Raw genomic sequence first — 20991 nt, forward strand, 5'->3', positions numbered from 1 at the left:
ATTGAGTGTAGGCGACGCTGCTGTTGCATTGTTGGTAACATCTCTAAAAGAGTTAGACCTTCCGCGACCACGTCCATTAGACGACGAGAAACGACCTCCGCGTCCTCCACGTCCACGCGAGTTTCCTCCTCTAGTAGAGTTCCTCTGTTCCAACCACCAATCTGGATAGCCATGGAGTAAAAAACATTCAGACTTATCATGACCCGTCCGAGAGCAGTGAGAACATGATCTATTAGGATCGCGTCCTCGAAAGACAGTAGCAGCTTGATTTGTATCAGACGAGGCCGAGTCAATCGTAGCAGAGAAGCCAATTGCCTCTGTTTTGAGTTCCTTGGAGCGAGCTGTATTGTTGTGGTTTTCTTCCCGGATGACTCTAGAGTAGACATTGTTCATATCAGTAAGTGGATCCTCATCAATAATCTAGGATCTGATGTTGCGGAAACGAGATTCGTCAAGCCCAAATAAGAACTTATGAACCCGTATCTCTTCTCTTTCCTTTTCTATGTCAGTAGATGCCTCACAAGAACAGGCTCGAGGTATTTTTAGATTATCCAGCTCCTCCTATAACTTTGAAAGTTTCCCATAATAATCAATGACTGTTTGGCCGTTTTGTTGACATGTGTTGATCTCATCTCGAAGCTGATGAATCCGTACTTCATTTCGAACTGAAAAACGTTGTTGAAGATTATCCCAAAGCTTGTGAGCATCGGGAACAAACGTTACAGTCGATCGAATTTTGGGACCAATGGATGTACGAATCCATCCAACTAGCATAGAGTTTGTAGCAAGCCATCGTGAAAGGTCAGGTTCAGCGGATGGTTTAGTGATCATGCCGTTAATGAAACCGAGTTTTCATTTTGCTTGTATTGAGTTAGATAACTCGGTAGCCCATTCAGTGTAGTTGTCTCCTCGTAGTAAGACCGAAGTGATAAGAGCACCTAGGTTGTCCGACGGATGCATATAGTATGGCGAAGAGGTATCTGCAGTAATTGCAGGAACTAGGGTAGAGGTAGTAGATGAGTTAGCGTCGGCCATGTTTCTTGAATGGCAAGAAACGCCAATTTAGAGAAGAGAAAAAAAAATTTAGGGTTCTCAGATCGTTTGCTCTGATACCATGAAATAGTTTGTGATAGAATTTGTTATCTTATTATGAAGGCAATAGCCAAGTATTTATACACGAGATAGATAAGTACAAAGACCTATTTATATTATTATCTAAACATTAGGAGTAATCATAATATATAGTAGTTTTCTCAATAGATAAACAAAATTATTAATCTGTGTGTTTGAATTATTTTATTTGATCTGATTGCTTCCATTGTTTATAGATATAAAAGGTCCGACTGGTGACCAAGAAACGATGAGGAATAATGTATTCCCTAACATTCCTAAAAAAAAATTACCATTCACAAATAATAGTTTTTCCTTTTCATTTCCCATCATTCTTTTTTTGTAGAAAAACAAAGAAGAAAATTATTCTTTGTCCAATTTAAGATGAAACAACAATTCCTTTTTATTCTTACGAATTTATTCCTCTACGTTTGTTTCATATTTGTTCATTTTGATTCCACAATAGTCACCAGTCGGACCCAAAAATGAATAAAACAATTAAATAACAGGAACAATAAATGTTAAACAAAACAAAAAAGGTATTTTAGAATACCTTATATGAAGAATCATATTTTTTTTTTTCTTTTTTGTTTGGTGTGTTTGTGTGTTCGATCGCTTGTCAATGGGAACACTGACCCATGCTCCGTTACCGAACGAGCCACTTGCAATAAACACGTTTGCTTTCAAGTACAACGTTACAATAACCTTCTTGTAATAACAATTAATCCAATCTTATACCTGGAGTAACTTTTTTTCTCTTCTTTTAGAAGTTTGTGTGTTTGCTCGTGTTCCGTAGTCGGTGGGAGTACTGACGCATGCTCAAATATCAATGTGGTTTAAGTGATTAACAAAGGTTTGTTCAATGTTATGTTACTCGTGTTTTTTTTTCAGTTATTAAGTAGATAAAAAGAAGGTATTTTGAGAATACCTTTTATCTGGAAATAAATTTTTTTTTCCCTTTGCTTTTGTCTAACATGATGTGTTTGTGCTTCGATCGCTGGTTAATAGGAGCACTGACCCATGCTCTATCACCAACGAGCCACTTCAACACACACGGTTCTTTTCAAGTAAATTCGAACTACCATCTTGCAATAAACAATGTTCCCAGCCACATCAAAAAATACAAATATTAACACAACAAAAAATAATTAAGAGAAACTCCAAATTACATTTATAAAATATGAAAACTTACATTATGTTCGTCCCCCGAGTATGGGGTGTATAAACTAAAAGAAGCTGACGATAAGAGAGTTTCGCCAGGGCGAGAACAAGACACACACAGTAACAGAGAGTTTCAGAGACTCTTACAAACACATTACAAGCGAGGAGACAGAGAGACAGACCCAGAAAAATATTACATTGTAGAGTGAATGTAAGAAGAACACAAAGAGATAAAAATAAAGAGAAGATGAAATCTATTCCCCCCAAGACTTAGAACCAAATGGATACATCTTGCTGCTTCTGCTGCTGCATAGCATCCATCGTTCCCGGCATTGACATATCATCTCTGTAATCGAATGAGGCCATATCGAACGGTGGAGAATCAAACACAAGCTGAAACCTGTTGCTGCTGCTGTTGTTATGCGCAGCTTCGAAGCTGTTGTTGGTGTGTGCAGTGTCGTACTTGAACCCATTGTTGTTGTTCCCTTGGAAAAACGTTTGGTGGTTGCTAGTGTTGTTGTTGTTCCCTTGGAAGAACGCTTGGTTGCTACCGTTGTTGTTGTTGTTAACTCTGTTTGGTATGTTCAAGTCTTCAAAGAAGCTTCCTTCCACCATGTTTCCTTGGAACTGAAGATGTTCTTGATGATTCTGAACCGTTGGTTGAAGCAGTGACACACCATGATTCTCCATGACAGTTTGGTTTTGGTTGCTCTGGACGTTTCTGTCGTACATGGACATGAGCTCGGAGATCATCTTCTGTCCATCTTCAGGAACTCCAATACCTGTTAAGTCAATTGGCTGGGAAACCGAGTTCACTGGCCTTGGCTGAGAGAATCCAACGACAGGTTTAACTTCGTTGATATGGAACCTGGACGGTGCTGCTGCCGCTGCTGCTGCTCCATAGGGTATGCAGGTGTCTCGATGTGGACAAACAAACTGATGGTTGTCTCTCGAGTTCCTATCCAGAAAACCACGGCTGACATCTCCATGCGCACACCCAGTGTTCTCGCAGGTGAAGATCGTTCTGTCCATTAGAGTATTCAGATCTCTGTTTGGCTTCCTCTTCCTCATGAACTCCAAGTTCCCTGATGGAACTTCTTCCTTTACAGGGAAGTTAGCAGCAAAGTTGGAAGGATTCATCACTTTCTCCGGCTTGAGCTCCTCCACTTCATAGTGAGTAGTCTCCTTCTCCAGCCCCTCAACGTCGTACTGACTACAATCATTCATCAGAAGCGAGCAGCTTCCCCCACCGGACAAAGAAACAGGAGGGCAAGACTCAGGGTAAAGCTCACGAGCCAAGGACTCCTCCTGGTTAATAATCGCAAGCCAAGTAGCACTCTCTTTAGCAGTCATCTTATCCTGCAAGCATTTAGACTGCCTCACAAGCTTCCTGATCTTAGCAATATCAGGAAACATATGCTTGATAACCGCCGTCAAAACACCGACCTTCCACGCCTTCTTCAGATCATGAGGCTTCTTATAAGGAGCAGGGCCTTGATCCTTAGGCAAACCAAGCTGAGGCCACCAGTCCTCCTTCCCGTTAGGCCACCACGGAGGCGGCACGCCTTTCTCCAAAGGAAACCGCCTCTGAGGAGGATCACAGTGCTGCATCAACGCCGACAGAAGCGACCCGAGAGTCGTGTCCTGAAGCTCCTGCAAGGTATGCGGAGTAGGTCCAATGGGAGTGTTCCCTTCACGAACCCCGGGAATGTTGTTCTCCGCTTGGTACTTACTTATCGCAGCAGGACCGTTACGATCAAACCTCACCTTATCTTTCCACCACTCCCTGAGATTATCGGAAGCCCCCGTGACGGGCTTCCCGTTCTCGGGGATGATCCCGTAGACAAAGCCCTGAGCTTTGCAGACCTCCATCATCTTCAGCATGTACTTCAAGATCCCGTCTTGAGCTCTGGACATCTTCTTCCTCCTGGCTTGCTCCTGAGACTGCCTCTGCTTGGCGGCGTCCACTCCTTCTTTGCTGCCGCTGCTGCCGCTCTTGTCCTGCTCCTTGAGACGCTTGAGGCGCATCTTGTCCCTCCACATCCTCCTCTCGAGCTCGTCCACGTCGATCTCGTCGTCGGTGTAGTCGTCTTCGACGACTGAGTCGGGTTGTTCGGGGTGTGTGGTGGGTGCCGCGGGACAGAAGTCGACTTCTCCTAGAGACGCGGGAGAGAAGAAGTCCATGTTCCCGCACATTCCAATCTCGTTGAACATCATCCTGACTCTCTTCAGAGTAAGATCAGAGACCTGAGGAAACACGTAAAAATCAATACATCAAAATCAAAAGTTCAAAACCCTAAATCCAGAATTAGAAAAGGGGGCTTTTTTGGGGGATTCAATCACACGGCGATCAAATATTAAGACAAAGACATCAGATCTCATGTGTTTTCGACTTGAGAGTATCAAATTCAGACAGAACAGAATCAATCCATCGGCCAACTTATCTACGGGTTCGATTCAATTAATTAAAAATCTAAATATAGAAAGGATGATTTGTGAAGAGGACATAATAAGAAATAAAAAAATTGAAAATTTAATAATGCATATAAAAGAGAATATTTTTATATTAGATCAAAGATATTGAGATTCAACAGGAAAAACATTCAATAGTTAGATCGTAGTAATCTGGAGTCAAAACACATGGATCTACCAAACCCCACATGAAAATAAGCTATTTAGCAATAATCAATTTGAGGAGAGAAGAACGTAATTATTTACCTGTAATAGATTAACAAAGCAGCCGAATAGAATTTGACAAGAAGAAGGTATCTCTCTGCGTTTATCCTTCTCTTGGTTTTGCGGGGAAAAATGAAAGAGAAAATAATTAAAACCCTAATTCATCGCCTAAAAAAGTTAAGAGAGACGACAGAGAGAGAGATGGAGATGAAAGAGAGAAGAAGGAGAAGAAAAGTCGACGAACGATCACGTGGGTCGAAAGCGACTTTTGTTTACTTGCGTTTCTTTGTGGAGTCTCTCTTCTGTAGATCAAATGAGAGAGAAAGAGTGTGGGTTTATATATGATTTTTATTTTATTTTTTGAAGGATCATTTATTGACATTTATTTATTTTTCTTTATTCTAAATAATTTCGGAAAATAAATAATAAAGCGCCTTGTTGTTAAAAAAAAAAAAATAATAATAATAATAATAAAGCGCCTTTTCGCACTGCTCCTCGTTTGGGGTTACTTTTGTTTTGTACTCTTCCCTCCCTTTTTTTATTAATATTACGCGGTACATATTTAATGTTTTTTCACACGTATTATTTATTGACGCGAAACTAAAAATCCGTTATTTCTCCCTCTTTTTTTCTTATCTTGTCTAAAAAAATAGGTATCCATGTATCCATAACTCCATTAAAATATATACGAAACCACTTTAATAAGTTTTTCTTCACCGACAACTATAATACAGTATTTAATCTGAAGGGGTTAGAAAACATTTTAATAAGTTTCCGAGCTCAAGATTATTATAAGCAATTATCATCACGTCCTCCAACACGTTTGTTGAAACGAATCATAAAAATATTAAACGATTTCCTTTTTTGCACTTTTCGGGTGTCTGAAAACTCCCAAAACAAAAATTATTCTTAAACAAAACAAACACACAAGAAAGTGAAGAAATGGGACTGAGACTTGTAAAAATGAGTCGTAACAGAAAACAGTTTACAAGATGAGCCTAAAGACAAAGGTTGGACTGTGAAGGTCAATGAAGTTGGAATGACTGGGATTCAATTGTTGGAGATATATATTTTCTCTGGGTTCTTCACTCACTCCACTTTGTGTTGCATACTCTAATGCCATCTCGTAATCCACCTGACAACCATTACAAGCATTCAAAGTGATGATGATGAAGGGATATAACTTAAAACAAGAGTGATTGATTGATGCAAACCTGTTCCACATGCTCAGCAAGCTTTTCTTTCAATGTTTCTTTTGTGATTATATGTTTAGACACTTTCTCAAGCATAGCTGTATCCTCCTCTTTATAACGTTTTCTCTTATTTGTATGTTCTTCTGTCATTTGTTTTAGAACCTCGTACACCGCTCCCGTTGCATCCGGAATGTACCTGCAACATTCATTTTTTTTTGTTTTAATTTTTTTCAGGGTTTTGAAGAAGAAACGCTGGGAGAAAACCGGACCTGCTCAAGCTGCGTTTTCTCTCTTGTTGTTCGCGTGCTTGAAGTCTCTTGACTATTTTGGATTTCAATTGAATGCAGCATTGTTGAATTGCAGACTTGATGAAAAAAGACAAAAGTTAGCTTTGCCAAGTTGTGCAGCAGATAAAATCGAGAAGTCTGAGGTTACCTTAACCGCAGTAGCTATCTCACTGATGTCATCTCCTATGTATTCTTTCCCTGTCCCTTTGAATGGAATTTTTGTACTCACTATGCTCACAAATACTCCTATTTTATCTTGGGTCTGATTAATCTTATAGCTATTCCAACTGCAAAAGTTTTTCAGCAAAACCCCATTAGTCAAGAAAAAAGTAAAGATACAAGATCAAATGAGATTTAGCTAGCAAGATTAAGAAGTCTTCTCACTTGATTCTCTTTAAGGCTGTCCTGGTGACAACATCACCTCCTTGTTCAAAAAGGAGAGGAATACGGTTTGCAAAACGGAATATGTTCATCCCCTGTCATTTCGGTTCCCACACCACACATTCCCATAAGTAAAAGATAAATATCGCGAGATCAAGATAAGATCTAAACGAATAATGTCAAGAATATCATTCTTATTTCCTAAGTTGAGAAGCTCGCTCCCATTTTCTTTATCTTTCTTCATGGTTCCATAGAAGAGCAACGGATTTCATCCATGCTAAATTTTAATTCACTTATGTGGTTACACATGATAACAAAATTTTAACCTCTGTGAACTACTCATTATATGAGTGTGTTTGCATTGCAAGCTTTGCTGCGAAGGAATATACATAACTAAGCAAAACAAAGATATGACCTACCTGTTTTACATCTCTTCCGCCCACACTAACACCAGCTTCAACAATGAAAGGATGACCTTCAAAGACCTGAGCACTGAACATAGTTTCCAGGAAGATATCAACACTTTAAGAAACAAAGCTCAGAATAACCACAAAAAAAACGTATAGGTAAAGCTTAACAGATGAGATTACTATAAGATAAACTGTTATAGCACTTCATATTTAAATTCCGATGCATTGGCAGAAAATTAAGTGTTGAATTGACAACCTGCCTGAATGCGTTGCCACCATATCTGGATGCAGCTCCTTGATAATCCCTAGACGAAGATTGTATTCTCCTGCCGGGCTAAGGCACTACCGGAGAAAACCACAGTATGATTAGAACTAACTTTTTGAAATAATCCAGATGCTCTACCAAATTAAACTTTTAAAAGACCCTCAAGAGAGACATAGGTGGAATAATAAAGCAGTTCTCGATGTACAGTTAAGAGAAAGAAATGCTTACATCACCACTAGGGTCGTCAAATTTAGCTTGGCGGAATAACTGATGTATACGCACCATTTGCTGAGCTGTCACAGACTTGACAGCCATGCCAGGGCTGAAATCGGGTCCCATTTCCCCTGAAAGAAAAACAAGTGATTGACTTTGACTCAAGGGATATTATCGATGGTTTTATTTATATTATATCGACATTCAAACTTATATAACAAACGAGATCGGTGTCATACTTACCGATTAATCGGGCTGCAAGGTTTTTGTTAATATTCACAAATTCATTCTGAAGAAACTGCAGAAGGGTCTTTTTGGAAGTGTCTGTAACAAGGCGCTTGATAAGCAGCAAGTCAACTGACGATGGATGGTGCTTTGTCTCTATAGGAATTGGGGGCATCACATCCGTTCTTCGAGTAAATTTTACAGTGACATTTTTCCTATATTAAATATAAAAAACAAAACTGAACAACTTAATAATGCTGCACGTGAACAGATATGTTTATGCGACAGGGCAGCAAGAAGACAGAGAGACATATCGTACTCGGGTGTTTCTGAAATAAATCTGAATAGAAACTGCGCATAAGGAGTAATAACAGCCATTTGGCGCATGTAGTGCAAGATCTTTGACTGGAAAAGAAAAAGATAAAACGTGTTAGACATTTGTGCACGCAAAAAAAAAAAATATCTAAAGAAATAAGGTACATCAACATGACGATCCAAACCACACGTACTCTGTATGTTGTCCAGTTTCCTTCAATTACCACCTGTATTTCGGCCCCATGCCATTTCTCTTTGTTGGCCTTCTTTTCGTGTAGATGAATATGAGGGATGTTCCTGCAAGTTTTTACCATTTATATAAAGACCATTCTTTGACGCTGAGCTAAATGATGACTTTCTTGCAAGATTCGAGACAGTCAAATCATACACAAATAGTCATGAGAAGACATCGAATATTCAAAGGATTCATGGCTATTATTGTCACATGCACAAACATAAACAGATAGCTCCCGAGAAGCTGTTCATATATTCAAGGGGTACCTGTGAATATCAATATCCAATCTGCAGAACGTAACATAGTTTTGGCTCTTCATAGATGAAGAGATCTCTATGGGGAGGCCTGTACTCATTTTGGACCAAATTAAAGCCTGCGCGCCAGGAGAAAATAGAGAAACTAGAAGAGTCAAACAGGTTCTCTAGGAAAGCTTTAGATATGAAGGGTAACGTTTCATATTTAATGCATTCTTTTACCACTCCTACACTCTCCATGTAAAGAATAAATTCACCTAAGAATCTCATGCAGTATTACAAGGCCAATCACAGATACTAAACATGCTATATAAGAAATCAAAAGAAGCAAACAGTACCATCTTTGCCCCCAAACCAAACTTTCCACGAGTTTGCTTCAGTCCATACTTCGTCCCAGACAGAACTGTAAGAAGAACAATTTATAAATCTAGGCTCAAGACGAAAGCTTTTTTTATAAGTTTGATACGCAAGGCTAAATAAATAAAGTGAGAGGGGGCATTAGCTATTTACCTCTTCCAAACATATTTGGGATGTCATCATGTGGCATGCCCTTACCATTATCCTACATAATGGTCAACTCAAGTCAAATCTCAAACGAAAAAAAAAATATATTCAGGATCTGAAGATATATATAAATATGGCTGTCACTAACCCTTGAAACTGAAACTTCACAAACATCAATTTCTGTTGAACTAAAATAAAAAGGGAAATACTGACCTTACATGTAACCTTGTAATAGGATGCTTCCCCACGGGCCTTTAAGACCTTAGAGACTCCAGGCTCTTTGTTTTTCTTTCCGGAAGCCAAATTTTTGGCTTGTATCTCACTGGCACGAGCTTCCTTCACTAACCTTTTCTACAAAGCAGGAAAAAAAAAAGAATTGTTAACAATCCAGAAGAGTGAAACAAAAGCTGGTTTAACCAGACAGAGAGAGATAATAAAGAGAGAGTTTGGAGGCACCTCACGGGCCTTGTCAGTCTCATAGTCATCATAGAGCTGGGTGTCAACACGTTCACGATCGATAAGACCAATCATGGAATTGAACTTAGATTTTCCAATCTCTTCGCTTTCAAAAGAGAACAAGACAGTCAATGAAAAGAAGAAAGACATAGATTTTGAATATCCTGGATAGGTAAATGAAAGAAGTGGGAACGTACATAGTAACTTCAACCTCAGGGAGCTCGGAAATGGACTCAGAGGAATCAAGAGCGTTTTCAACAAGCTCTCTCACTGTAGTGTACAGCGACTTCCCTGGCTGAAAATTAATAAAAAAATAACAATTTGAAACAAATCTGAGCCATCCATCGTTTAAAAAAAAAAATGAAATCGGAACTGACATTATCGAATCCAGCAATGTTCTTGTTCTCGGCGAAAAACTCAGCCGGAGATTCTGCAAAATTCACAAAAATTCAAAATAAATTACTTTGAATGCAGCTCAATAATTAACATGCAATTAAACTGGAAAAGGTGGAGATAAAGTAGCATTACTCTGCTTGAGAGTGCTCTCTTTGCTCTCTTTACTGTTCTTCGAGTTCTTGGAGCTTCCTTTCTTCGTTTCAGCTGGACTATCATCTCCCGCCATCGAAGCAACCAAAAAAAAAAAACAAAATCTAATTTGATCAAAATCTTAGAGTACAAGACTAGATCCGATCCCCAAACTTCGAAGCAGGATATCTAGGGTTATATGAAAGGAGGGAAGTTAGCGAGATCGATTGATGAGAGTAGGCTGGGCAAAATTAAACGGAACCGGAAAACCGAACCGTACCAAACCGATATTATCCGATCCAGAACCGAATTAGAAAACATAATAACCCGAACGATCCCTATCTTAATAAATATTGCAGATACCCAGATCGAATCAAAACCAAATTGATAATCGAATAGATACTTTTGTGACCCAAAATATAATACATATTTAAAAATATTACTTATATTTAGACTTTTTTTGATCAAACTTATATTTAGATTTTAATCAAATAAATTATTTATGTTATAAATCCAAAAAAATATTTAGTTACATTTTAATTAAATACTAGAATATTCAGATTTCATTAGTTATAATATTAAAATTAAAAAATTAAGTACTTTTTTAATACAAAAGTAATTATAATATTTTTTATTTGGATAATTCAGATAAATTGGTTACTTTTAAATACTTTTGGGTAGAGTGAATACAAAAATAACAAGAACCGAACACAACCCAATAATTTTTGAAAAGTCACTAGTTGCTGACGTAATTATTCGATCTGAACCGAAATCAAACTGATCCAACTCAATTTTTGGGCGGTTCATATTTGGTTATCTGAAATTCAAAACCGAAAAATCCAAAACTCGAATTAACCGAATGGAGAATCCGAAAACCGAATATCCAAGCATAGATGAGAGAGAGATTGGTTATAGGGGTAAAACCGGTTATTTCTGCATAAAGTGGTTCAATTCAACGAGCGATATTAAGCGTTTGCGTTTGGATTCGATAAGCGCCAAAGCGGTTACGATACATATGACGTTTGCGGTTGAGTAAGCAGCAACAACAGCAAGTGTAATTTGTTTGGTTCAATGGTTGGATCAGATTCAAAAATATCTCACACGTAGTAGATCAACGAGAAAGAATAAAAAAAAGGAAAAATGGCGAATCAATCACCACCAGGAATCGCCATTCTCGGAGCTGGGATCTTCGTCAAGACGCAGTACATTCCTCGCTTGGCTGAGATCTCCGATCTCCTCATCCTCAAAGCCATTTGGAGCCGTTCCGAGGTAACCATTTTGAGATAGTGAGCTGTATCGATCAATGCGGGAGCTGATTCGAATCTGTAGCTTATGTGACACTTACCAATACACTACATTAGGCTAGCTTCGAATCGCTTTGGTAACTTATGGTTTGTGTGTTTGAAGAAATCTGCGAAAGGAGCTGTGGAGGTAGCACGGAAGCATTTTCCCGGAGTGATGTGCAAATGGGGAGATGAAGGATTGAATGAGATCATTCAAGATAGTTCCATACTTGGTGTTGCTGTTGTCATTGCTGGCCAAACCCAGGTTCCTCTTTAATCATCTATAGTTCCAACATTACCAACCCATTGCAAATGTTGTTTCTTTACTGAGTTCTTATGATTTTTAGGTTGAAATGTCACTGAAGATGCTCAAGGCAGGAAAGCACGTCCTTCAAGGTGACGACTTGCCCACTTCGTTTTTCCTAAAAAGGCTGCACCTTTAGCTGTCTTTGATTGCTCAAACATGGATAATGGTTGACTTTTTGGATCTGTCTTACCCTTGTTAAACATGGGTCTGTCTTCACTAGCAATGTTATTGCTACTTGAATTGTACCCCAACTGACATCGCTAAACATTTTTCTTCTTTCTTGATATGTATGTTGCTGTCCTGGATCGGTTTTCAGAGAAGCCCGCTGCTGCCTGTAAGTTGATCGCTGCTCTTGCTTAAATCAGCTTCTCATCTTGTTTAACTTCCGTCCATCCTTATTATATGAGCCATGTGTAGGATTACTCTGTCCCAGAGTCATTTTCTCTTGTTGAGCATGACCCATTTTGACGTATAACTTAATAAAACTTCCTGGCTATTCCACTCTCAAGTGTACACAATACGCTTTCTCCCTTTTGCTTTAACACGCTTTTTGTTGCAGCAATCGGTGAGATTGAAACTGCAATGACAAGCTATAAAAATATTTCTGCTCATTCCCCATGCCGTCCAATCTGGGCTGTGGCTGAAAATTATCGTTTTGAACCAGCTTTTGTTGAGGTTAACTTTACTCAATGTCTCTTCCTGTTGAGAAAGTAACATTATCTCTGAAATATCTCATGATTGATTTTTGGCAGTTGAAGAAACTAGTGGAAGAAATTGGGGATATGATGAACGTCCAACTTATTATTGAGGGATCAATGAACAGTTCGAACCCTTACTTCTCTAGCTCCTGGAGACGAAATTTGGACGTACGTTAATGCGTTCTGTTTTGCCACATTCTTTTTCCAAGACGCTGCTTGCCTAAATTGTATTTTAAGATTAAATATGGCTCCAAATGCTATCATCCTGCCATAACCATTTTTCTTTTCACTGACAATTATATCAATCACACATACATATCTCAAAGAAGCTGTGTTACTATGTTAATATTTACCTGTCACCTCTTCATATGCAGGGTGGTTTCATCTTGGATATGGGTGTGCATTACATTGCAGGGTTAAGAATGGTACCATATAACTTCACTAACCAATAAATAAGCTTTTTCGAATATCTCGCTGTTGGACCCCAATTCTTGATATATTGGTTTGACATGAACAGCTTGTTGGATGTGAGGTAACAACAGTCTCAGCCACCACCTCCCATGTCGATAAGACTTTACCCGCACCAGACAATATAACATCAAACTTGTAAGTTCATATACATCAATCCCTGTAATTTCACATAAATGCCCTAATCCAGGACGTTTCTTTGCTCTGCAGTCAGCTAGAGAACGGATGCTCTGGAGTTTTTGTTATGGTTGTGTCTTCAAGGTCTCCAAAGGCATGTAGCAAAGACTTAGATGTTCTGCTTTGCACAACGCTTTAGCCTAAGAACCATAGTTTTCTCACAGAAAATTTATATGTTTTAGATATTATGGAGAGTAGTTGGACTAAAGGGCACAGTTCAACTTGAGCGCGGAGTCCAAGATGGCCGACACGGCTACATGGTTTGCATACTCTTAACATTTGACCAACTGAAACCCATATATTGTTTGAAACTGCTCAACTAAAATGGATATGATCTTCTGAGCTTTTCAGGCCACAGTTTACGAGGAAGGAGGGACGTCAAGGACCATCTTTTACCCGTTCAGTGGAGTGACTGAAGAGCTAAAAGCGTTCTTCAGCGACATTTCAGGGACTTCAAAGGTAATCCTCGAATCTTAGGCCTTGGAAATGGAATGCAGAGGAACTCAAAACCTTGGTGGTCTGTTATCTAAAACTTTCCTAATGTGTGCTGACACATTTGGTGCAGGAGCAAGAGCCTCGTCTATCATACGTGGAAGGTGCTCGGGACGTTGCTGTTCTTGAAGCAATGCTTGAATCTGGTGCAAGGAACGGAGCTATTATTCCCGTTAAGAAGTTCTAGCTTTTTTAAGCCCTTACAGGTATTGTGAAGACATCAAGAACCACCAAAGAAGCATTGTCTGAATAAAATTTAATGGGGATTCAAACCGAAACTATTTGTAACCAACCCTTTATTATCCCGATCATTATTAAGTATGTTCTAAAGGCTTATTAAATAACAACACGATGCATTGATGAAAAAAATATTCATGGGAATTCAAAGAAAATCATTTATTATCCGGAGCACTATTATGCACTCTAGGTTTGCTGTTCTAAAGCTTATTATATAATTACAAAGTAGAAAATTTCAAACAGATTAAAAGAGCCTATAACACACATCATCCAAGTTAAGGCATCAAAAGTACATGAACAAATTAGAAACAAGCAAACAAACAAAAAAAGCAATACAAAGATAGGCAAGAGATGAATTCAGCATCTCAGAGCATGTGCTCAAATCCTCCACCTTGATGTGATGGGACTCGACCAACTCCAACATTGTGAACCAGCTGTTGCAGCCACCTCCTCGCGATTTGATCCTCCTGAAAACAAAACAAAACATAACACCACCAAGTTTCAACTAAGTTGCCATCTCGTACACGAACAAGTTCAAAACCCCGAGTCAATGTATGAAAAATGACTTACGCGAAGACAATTGCTGAAGGTCCCATCTCGTAGCGAGTCAGGGAGACAGCTTCCAAGTGCAGCACAAGCCCTAAGTAATAAACAAGTGACAAAGCTCAAGCATGAAAAAGCCAAACACATCTCTGAGGAAGTTTGTGTTGAGCTAAACAAAACCTTGGGTTGTCTGATAAACGGAGGTAACAACGAATGATATGCTTCAAAAGGCGTGGAGAAGGCTGCTCAACGAGTGACTGAACCATATTTCCCAACACTCTACCAACAGCAAAAAAACGCTCTGCTGTTGTGCAGATGTAATCCATCCCCACGTCATCCAACAAGATCTTTTGAACAATGAATGTCGCAACCTAGCATTATCACAGCAAGTTGATTCTTTAAAAAAAGGCATTAGTGCAAAATGTTATGGTAAGGTTAAAAAGGCTTACAGTTTTGGACAGCTCACTCCCCATCTCCATGGTGCGGAGGCACAGAGGAATAATTTCAGTTGAAAGAAGGAAGCTAATGACCTCTGTGTCATCAACCTGGGTAACAGAGTGAAAGGATCTTTCCTTATTTCATACACTAACTTAGCTAAAAGAAAGATAACCCCATTCATTCAGAAACCAAGAATTTTTAGAGGAAAGGGAGAGGATGGGTTGTACCTTGACAAGAGCACCAATGACACCTAAGCTAGTAAGGCGCAAGTATTCGAAAGGTCTTGACTTACTCGTTGTATTCAGGAAGGGATAAAGGTACAATGGGATGTGAGCTGTGTGCATAAGAAGAACAAACAGACCAAAGATGATATGATAAGACCTTTCAATTGGCACAGAGCATTATTTGTATAGAGAGAGCCTAATGAGAAGAACAAGAACATTATTATTACCCTTGAGAAATAACATCCTCGTGTCGGAATGAGATGCTACGCACTGCAAGATTCGGAACAAGAAGAAGAAAAGAAGCGCATCAGGAAAACGGAAAATATCAATGTGATGTGAGAAAAGAGAATCAATCATTCGACCTGAAGAAGGGCGAGTGAGTTGCAAACACGGTTGGACTGAGCAGGAGTCAGATTTGGAGGTGCAAGAACAGAGTAAATAGACACTATCTCCTGCACCACAATAAAGCAATCAGATCAGACCACACTAACATATAAGCATTTTGCTAAGTAACTTTCACTTGGATAAAATAAAATTAAAAAAAAAAAAAGAATCCTTTTTTTTAGCAATCCGCAGACTCGATAAAGTAGATTGAAGTGATTACCTGTAACAAGGCGGCAATGGTACCGAAAGAGTTCCACAAGAGAGGCGCCAAATCCTGAAATAGTTCTCTTTTCTACGAAAAAAACAACAACCAAAACTAATTAAGAGACACTGAGATCATATCATGGAAACCCTAGCTCTTGTTTCTCGAATCTCAGACCAAAGAGAAAAGGACAGCCAATAAAAATCGATACCTTGGAAAGCTCGAGAAGAGCATTTTCTCTGAGTTCAGGATTGCTGAGATCGAGAACCAACTGCTCTGCCGATGCCAAGTTTCGATCTTTGTTCGCCGCCGGAGCTCCGACCGACGTGCTGGGACCACCGAAAGGAGTGCCCATGGAGAGAGATGGAGGCAGATTAGCCATTTGTTCCACCAGATTCGATTAGTTCTCTCTCGCTTTCTCGTAGGTTTTGCACCTTTCTCTCGAGTTCGGTTTTGTTTCTTCTCTCCTCTCCTCTTCTGTTCTGTTCTGTTCTGTGTGTATTTTTGGAAATGACAGTTTAGGCCCTTGTTCTTTCTTCCCTTTTTCGTCTTTCTTTTTTTTCCCAAACTACTCAACCCCGTGATTTCTTCTTTGGAGTAATTTAACTCTATGTATACCATTTTAACTTTGTGTTCAAAAAAAAAAGTATACCATTTTAACTTGAGCGAATAATGTTTTTTCCTTGTACTCATCAGTAAATTTGTTTACAAAATAGTGAAAGTTTAATATCACCTAACATATTAAACGATAAAATAATGATACTGGGTGTTTTTTTGATAAGAATATTTACATCGTTTAGAAACGGTGGTGAGTTTCTTAAAAAAAAGAAAATTAAAAAGTACTTTTGTTAAAACAAATCAGCTGATTATTAAAAGCCAAACCTCCTAAAAGAGCAAAAACATTTTTTATGATAAAAGAGCGCACAATGAAGAAAATATCTAAAATAATTTTTATTAAAAATTAAAAAACTATTATATTTTAAATAAAGAATATATTTAGTATAAAATTATTTTTAATTTTTAAATCAATACTATTAAAATAGGAACATATCCTATTGATATATGTATAGTCAAACTATTTTAATAGTATTGATTAAAACATCTTATAAAAGAAATATAATTTAAAAAATACAAATATGAATGAAAACACAATATAAAAAATAAATTTCTGAAAAAATATAAAACAAAAAAATAAATCCGTCCTCTTAAGGACGGATCATAATCTAGTTTATCATTTAAAATTTAATACCTTGGATCATAAATTTTAGATGTTAAACCCTAATTTTCAAATTTTAATTTTATTTTCCCTGAAAAATAAATTTTAAATCCAAATTAAGTAACCCTAAAATATGTTTTCTTTAAAAAAAACATAATTTGTCATTTTTCTTCCGGTATATTGTTATGATATATACTTGTTAAACACTATAAGTAAGTGTTTCTCATCATTAATTAAAAGAGACATCTGGTAGAAAAGTATCTCTGGTAAAAATTTTTCTATGCAAAGAACTGGTTCATGTTTCTTGTTATTTAGTTCTTTTTCTTTAATAATCAGATAATATATGAAATTAGTATCGTCGTTTGGTCTAATGACATGAAATGAAATTACGGTATTAATTAATTTGGAATAGGACATTCTGTAGTAATAATACACACTCGATAACTCTTTCTTCTTTAGAGAGAGAAAATATATTCATCCCTCTTATAAAATTAGAATCATCAGGAAAGAGATGGAATCATAGTCCTTTTTTTTGTTTGTAATATATTCAATATTTGACCAACTCTCTTTGTTCCAGTAGCAGATTTTGTTTTACAATTGGAAATTTTTGTAGGGTTCTTCAACTGAATCGGAGTTGTTCTTCATGTTTTAAGTTTTTCCCGACTCTAGGTGAAAGATAATAAACTTCGATCATATTTTGATCGATCTAGTCTCTATCCTTCTTTCTATATCTTTCTAAGACTCTTTCGATTTATTGAAGTAGCCTCATCCTGTTGAATTTTAGAGGTGTTATTTATTGTCTGATGGTTATGCTTAGCTATTCAATTTCCAGAAATAAATATTTACGATTAAAATCATATAAGGTTTCTGTTCGAAATTGAATCAGTTAAAGTTATAAATTCAGCTTTATTGGTTATGGGACAGACTTAGATGAATCATAGTTTTCTGTTGAAAACGTTCTGGTAAAGCTTTGTTACAATCTATCAAATCTCTCGGCTTTTAATTCCAGCGGACATGAAGGCTCCTTTCATCCTTGATGGCGACATGAAAGAAGGATCATACAAGTAGGTTTGCTGAAGTTTGGTGGTGAAACTAAGGTAAACTCTGTAAATCTGCCAACTTTGTCGGTGTTGATATAATACAAGATCGAGGATGCATACTAAGAGCATATCTAAAAATAGTATCTAGTTTAGAGTTTTGCATATTTGAAGTTTGTGTTCTTTTTCAGAAGTAAAATTTCAGACTCAACGTCAAAATTATTTGTAATTTACTCTATATAATCTTTATATTTGTCATAACTAATGTAGATCAATAATTTTTTTATAAATAACTAGAACATATATATATAACATATTACAACAATATTAATTAATAAAATCATATACTACAATATAAAATAATACATAAAAATACATAATTAAATATTAAAATACAAAAAAAAATATCACATCATTCCCTAAAATTATTTCTGTAATGCTCCATCTTCGATTACACAAAATTTGTTGGAGAATATTTTAGAGATTTTGGAGGTTTGGGAGAAAATTTACCAGACCATTAGTGTTGTTGTAATATATAAATGTGTGTCATAATTTTTTTTTTATGTACCTTTTAAAAAAACAAATTTATTGTTTTTTTATAATATTCGTGCTGTATAATTATAGTTTTAAAACAATATATATTTTATTTTATTTTATTTCCTGTGTAAAACTTGAATTTATAAAAGTAAATATGAAATAATTATGAGATATAGAAAAATTAAAAATTAAAACGACAAATAAAAAATATTTAAGAATCATAAATGTGATGTGTAATTAATTGTAAAGATCAAAATAAAAATAAAAAATGAAATTTCAAAAATAAAATTTTGAGTAGCGAAATTTCAAATACGAATTTTCACTTTTCAAAACTAAATTTAAAGTTTTGAAAAGTTTTCTAGACAAAAAAAATTATATTTGAAGTTATATAATTTTTTTGAAAATGCTCCGACAAGTGTAGCAGTAAACCATCGATCCTCTTGACGTGTGGCCTCTTACGTGCACAACTTGCAGAAAGTTCATATCAGTAAATTGGATTTGGGCTTTTAGTTTAATATAAGGCCTATTTAGGTGAATATACAAAACATTCTCGGTAATTAGCTATCTATGCAGATTTTAAAAGTATTTGCAGATGTGGTTAATCGTTGGTATTGGTATGCCAATAAAACCCTCAGCTGCGTTTCATGCACCAAAGCCATTTACTGTGGCCGGATTTTGTTTAGACTGAATAATAACATCAGTTGACCGGATTTTGTTTAGACTGAATAATAACATCATTCGCTCATGTCATCATCACATTGCAAACCTTAGAACGTAATGGTAGTTATATTACAAACTTTATTTTACTGATATGGTGCTATGTCATCATCAATCATCCACATAAACAACTCGGAGACGTACTCATCGAGTTGACTCGGTTGCTCCACCGTGTCACCATCCAGTTTGTATACATCTCTAGGGACCCACATCTCTCTCTAATATTTTTTCGCGGATCCACATCACATAGTTCCATCTGTGGGATCGGATTCTGCATCATCATCATCAAAAGGAATAAAGAGATCATTAATGAATCTTTCTTTAGATCGAAATACACAGAAACATCTCAGATTTAAGTCATTTTTCAGACAAGAAGAGAGCTCTGTCAAACAGATTTCAAATAAGAATCTATCAATAGATTATTGTGTAAACGCTACTTCCAAAAAGTAGATCTAGAAAAATAAAGTGTTATAGAGCAAGTGAGAAAGAAACAATTATTTTTCCGAGAAAATCTAAGAAAGAAAAAAAGAATCTGGTGAAATGATTTACGGAAAAAAAGAATAAGAAATGGTGAGAGAGAGTTTGGTGCTTACTTGGTTTCTCATCTTCACCAGCCAAGCTTCTGCAACTATGGCGAAAGAAAAAGTGGAGTAGAACAGAGAGAACGATGAGAGATGAGTATAAGAGAGAGTGCCATGAGAGAGAAATAGATTAATAGTAGGGGCATCTATGGAATTATGAAATGTTCAACAGTGGTTTTCCATATACCTAATTAAGTTTAGTTTCATAGGTATGCAGTGCAAATTCCCTTAATATAATTTACGGGTTTGTAATTGATAGGAGAAGAGAATTTATAAACTTACTTGTAAAATTTTCTATTGGGCATTTTCAATGAAAATAAATATTGATAAAAAGACATTATGTAGTAATTTTTACTCCTTCTGTTTCGTATTACTTGTCATTCTAGATTTATGCACACAGATTAAGAAAATATTTATTTTTACATATTTTTAAAATAAAAACACTATTACCAATACACCTAACCATATATCAACCAATAGAAAAATAGAGTAGAGAATATTGTCAATAAATTTTTCATTGAAAACCGAAAACGATACTTATTTTGAAACGAAAATTCTACTCTAAAACGACAAGTAATTCGAAACAGAAAGAGTAATTAATAAATATTTTTTTGTTAATACTCTATAAGTTTTATATTATATGATATTTTACCTTAATATACATATATCACATAAACTATATTTTAAAACTAATTTATTTATAATTAGTTACACGGTTTTAATAAAATTAAAGCTATAAAACTATGCAAACATCCTATATTAGTAATACTATGAAACAAAAGAACTTTTTAAAATATCATTTATATTGAAACAAAAGGAGTATCATTTTGAGACCTCAAGTTGGAGCAAAAGCCTATAAAATTAGTGTACCAGGCACTAACAACAAGAGAATAAGAAAAAAAACAAGAAAGAATTAGCTAAGATTATACTCATAAAAGAGTAGGCGTCTAAAACAAGATGTGATATGGACTTGATAAGGGGTCTGAACTTGACCGTTTCTTTGACGTTGTAGGTTATTACTTACGAAGTTAAAGTATTTCCAATGTAAACTTTTATATTTTTCTCTAAAATAGATATCTCTATTATAAAAGTGGATTTACTCCAATGTATGCCTCTATAATAGAGTAATCTATTTTAGAGGAAAATATAGAGGAAATCTACTTTTTGCTTTTATATTTATAGATGAAAATAGTATATCTCTATATTAACCTCTATAAATAGAAAAACTATATTATAGAGA

The 20991-nt window shown here is 36.4% G+C and overlaps 4 protein-coding genes and 1 long non-coding RNA gene across 6 annotated transcripts; 1 reads left to right on the forward strand and 4 right to left on the reverse strand.

Moving 5' to 3' along the window:
• Positions 1-2258: 2258 nt before the first annotated feature.
• LOC108861327 (protein ETHYLENE INSENSITIVE 3) lies at positions 2259-5253 on the reverse strand. Its single transcript, XM_018635167.2, has 2 exons — positions 4990-5253; positions 2259-4518 (listed from the first exon to the last, which is right to left on the reverse strand). The coding sequence occupies exon 2, from the start codon at positions 4486-4488 to the stop codon at positions 2542-2544; it is 1947 nt and encodes a 648-aa protein (XP_018490669.2). The 5' UTR covers positions 4489-4518; positions 4990-5253; the 3' UTR covers positions 2259-2541.
• A 537-nt stretch (positions 5254-5790) lies between these two features.
• LOC108861326 (DNA topoisomerase 6 subunit B) lies at positions 5791-10428 on the reverse strand. 2 transcript variants are annotated; one of them, XM_018635165.2, is made up of 19 exons: positions 10214-10428; positions 10063-10115; positions 9883-9980; positions 9686-9791; positions 9443-9580; positions 9236-9287; positions 9064-9128; positions 8738-8844; positions 8431-8533; positions 8241-8326; positions 7940-8136; positions 7712-7827; positions 7475-7560; positions 7228-7300; positions 6812-6903; positions 6576-6714; positions 6410-6504; positions 6162-6336; positions 5791-6082 (listed from the first exon to the last, which is right to left on the reverse strand). In XM_018635165.2, the coding sequence occupies exons 1-19, from the start codon at positions 10305-10307 to the stop codon at positions 5933-5935; spliced, it is 2025 nt and encodes a 674-aa protein (XP_018490667.1). In that variant the 5' UTR covers positions 10308-10428; the 3' UTR covers positions 5791-5932. The 2 variants fall into 2 exon arrangements, with proteins under 2 accessions (XP_018490667.1, XP_018490668.1); XM_018635166.2 differs by lacking the exons at positions 10063-10115; positions 10214-10428 and having other exon boundaries at positions 9686-9786.
• An 844-nt stretch (positions 10429-11272) lies between these two features.
• On the forward strand, positions 11273-13956 carry LOC108861328 (uncharacterized protein YMR315W). The gene is made up of 12 exons (XM_018635168.2): positions 11273-11479; positions 11618-11758; positions 11841-11889; positions 12117-12134; positions 12360-12475; positions 12553-12666; positions 12873-12923; positions 13016-13104; positions 13177-13237; positions 13326-13403; positions 13495-13602; positions 13709-13956. Exons 1-12 carry the CDS (start codon positions 11351-11353, stop codon positions 13820-13822), a joined length of 1068 nt encoding a protein of 355 aa, XP_018490670.1. The 5' UTR covers positions 11273-11350; the 3' UTR covers positions 13823-13956.
• A 56-nt stretch (positions 13957-14012) lies between these two features.
• Positions 14013-16173, reverse strand: LOC108861329 (uncharacterized). Its single transcript, XM_018635169.2, has 9 exons — positions 15875-16173; positions 15682-15753; positions 15440-15529; positions 15305-15347; positions 15081-15187; positions 14865-14960; positions 14596-14786; positions 14443-14512; positions 14013-14339 (listed from the first exon to the last, which is right to left on the reverse strand). The coding sequence occupies exons 1-9, from the start codon at positions 16043-16045 to the stop codon at positions 14238-14240; spliced, it is 942 nt and encodes a 313-aa protein (XP_018490671.1). The 5' UTR covers positions 16046-16173; the 3' UTR covers positions 14013-14237.
• Positions 16174-19145: 2972 nt separating this feature from the next.
• Positions 19146-19973, reverse strand: LOC108860231 (uncharacterized). The gene is made up of 2 exons (XR_001950621.2): positions 19764-19973; positions 19146-19441 (listed from the first exon to the last, which is right to left on the reverse strand). It is a non-coding gene; the product is annotated as an uncharacterized LOC108860231 (long non-coding RNA).
• Between the last annotated feature and the right edge of the window lie 1018 nt (positions 19974-20991).

The sequence above is a fragment of the Raphanus sativus genome, chromosome 5 (genome assembly GCF_000801105.2).
Source record: "Raphanus sativus cultivar WK10039 chromosome 5, ASM80110v3, whole genome shotgun sequence".
Lineage (NCBI taxonomy): Eukaryota > Viridiplantae > Streptophyta > Magnoliopsida > Brassicales > Brassicaceae > Raphanus > Raphanus sativus.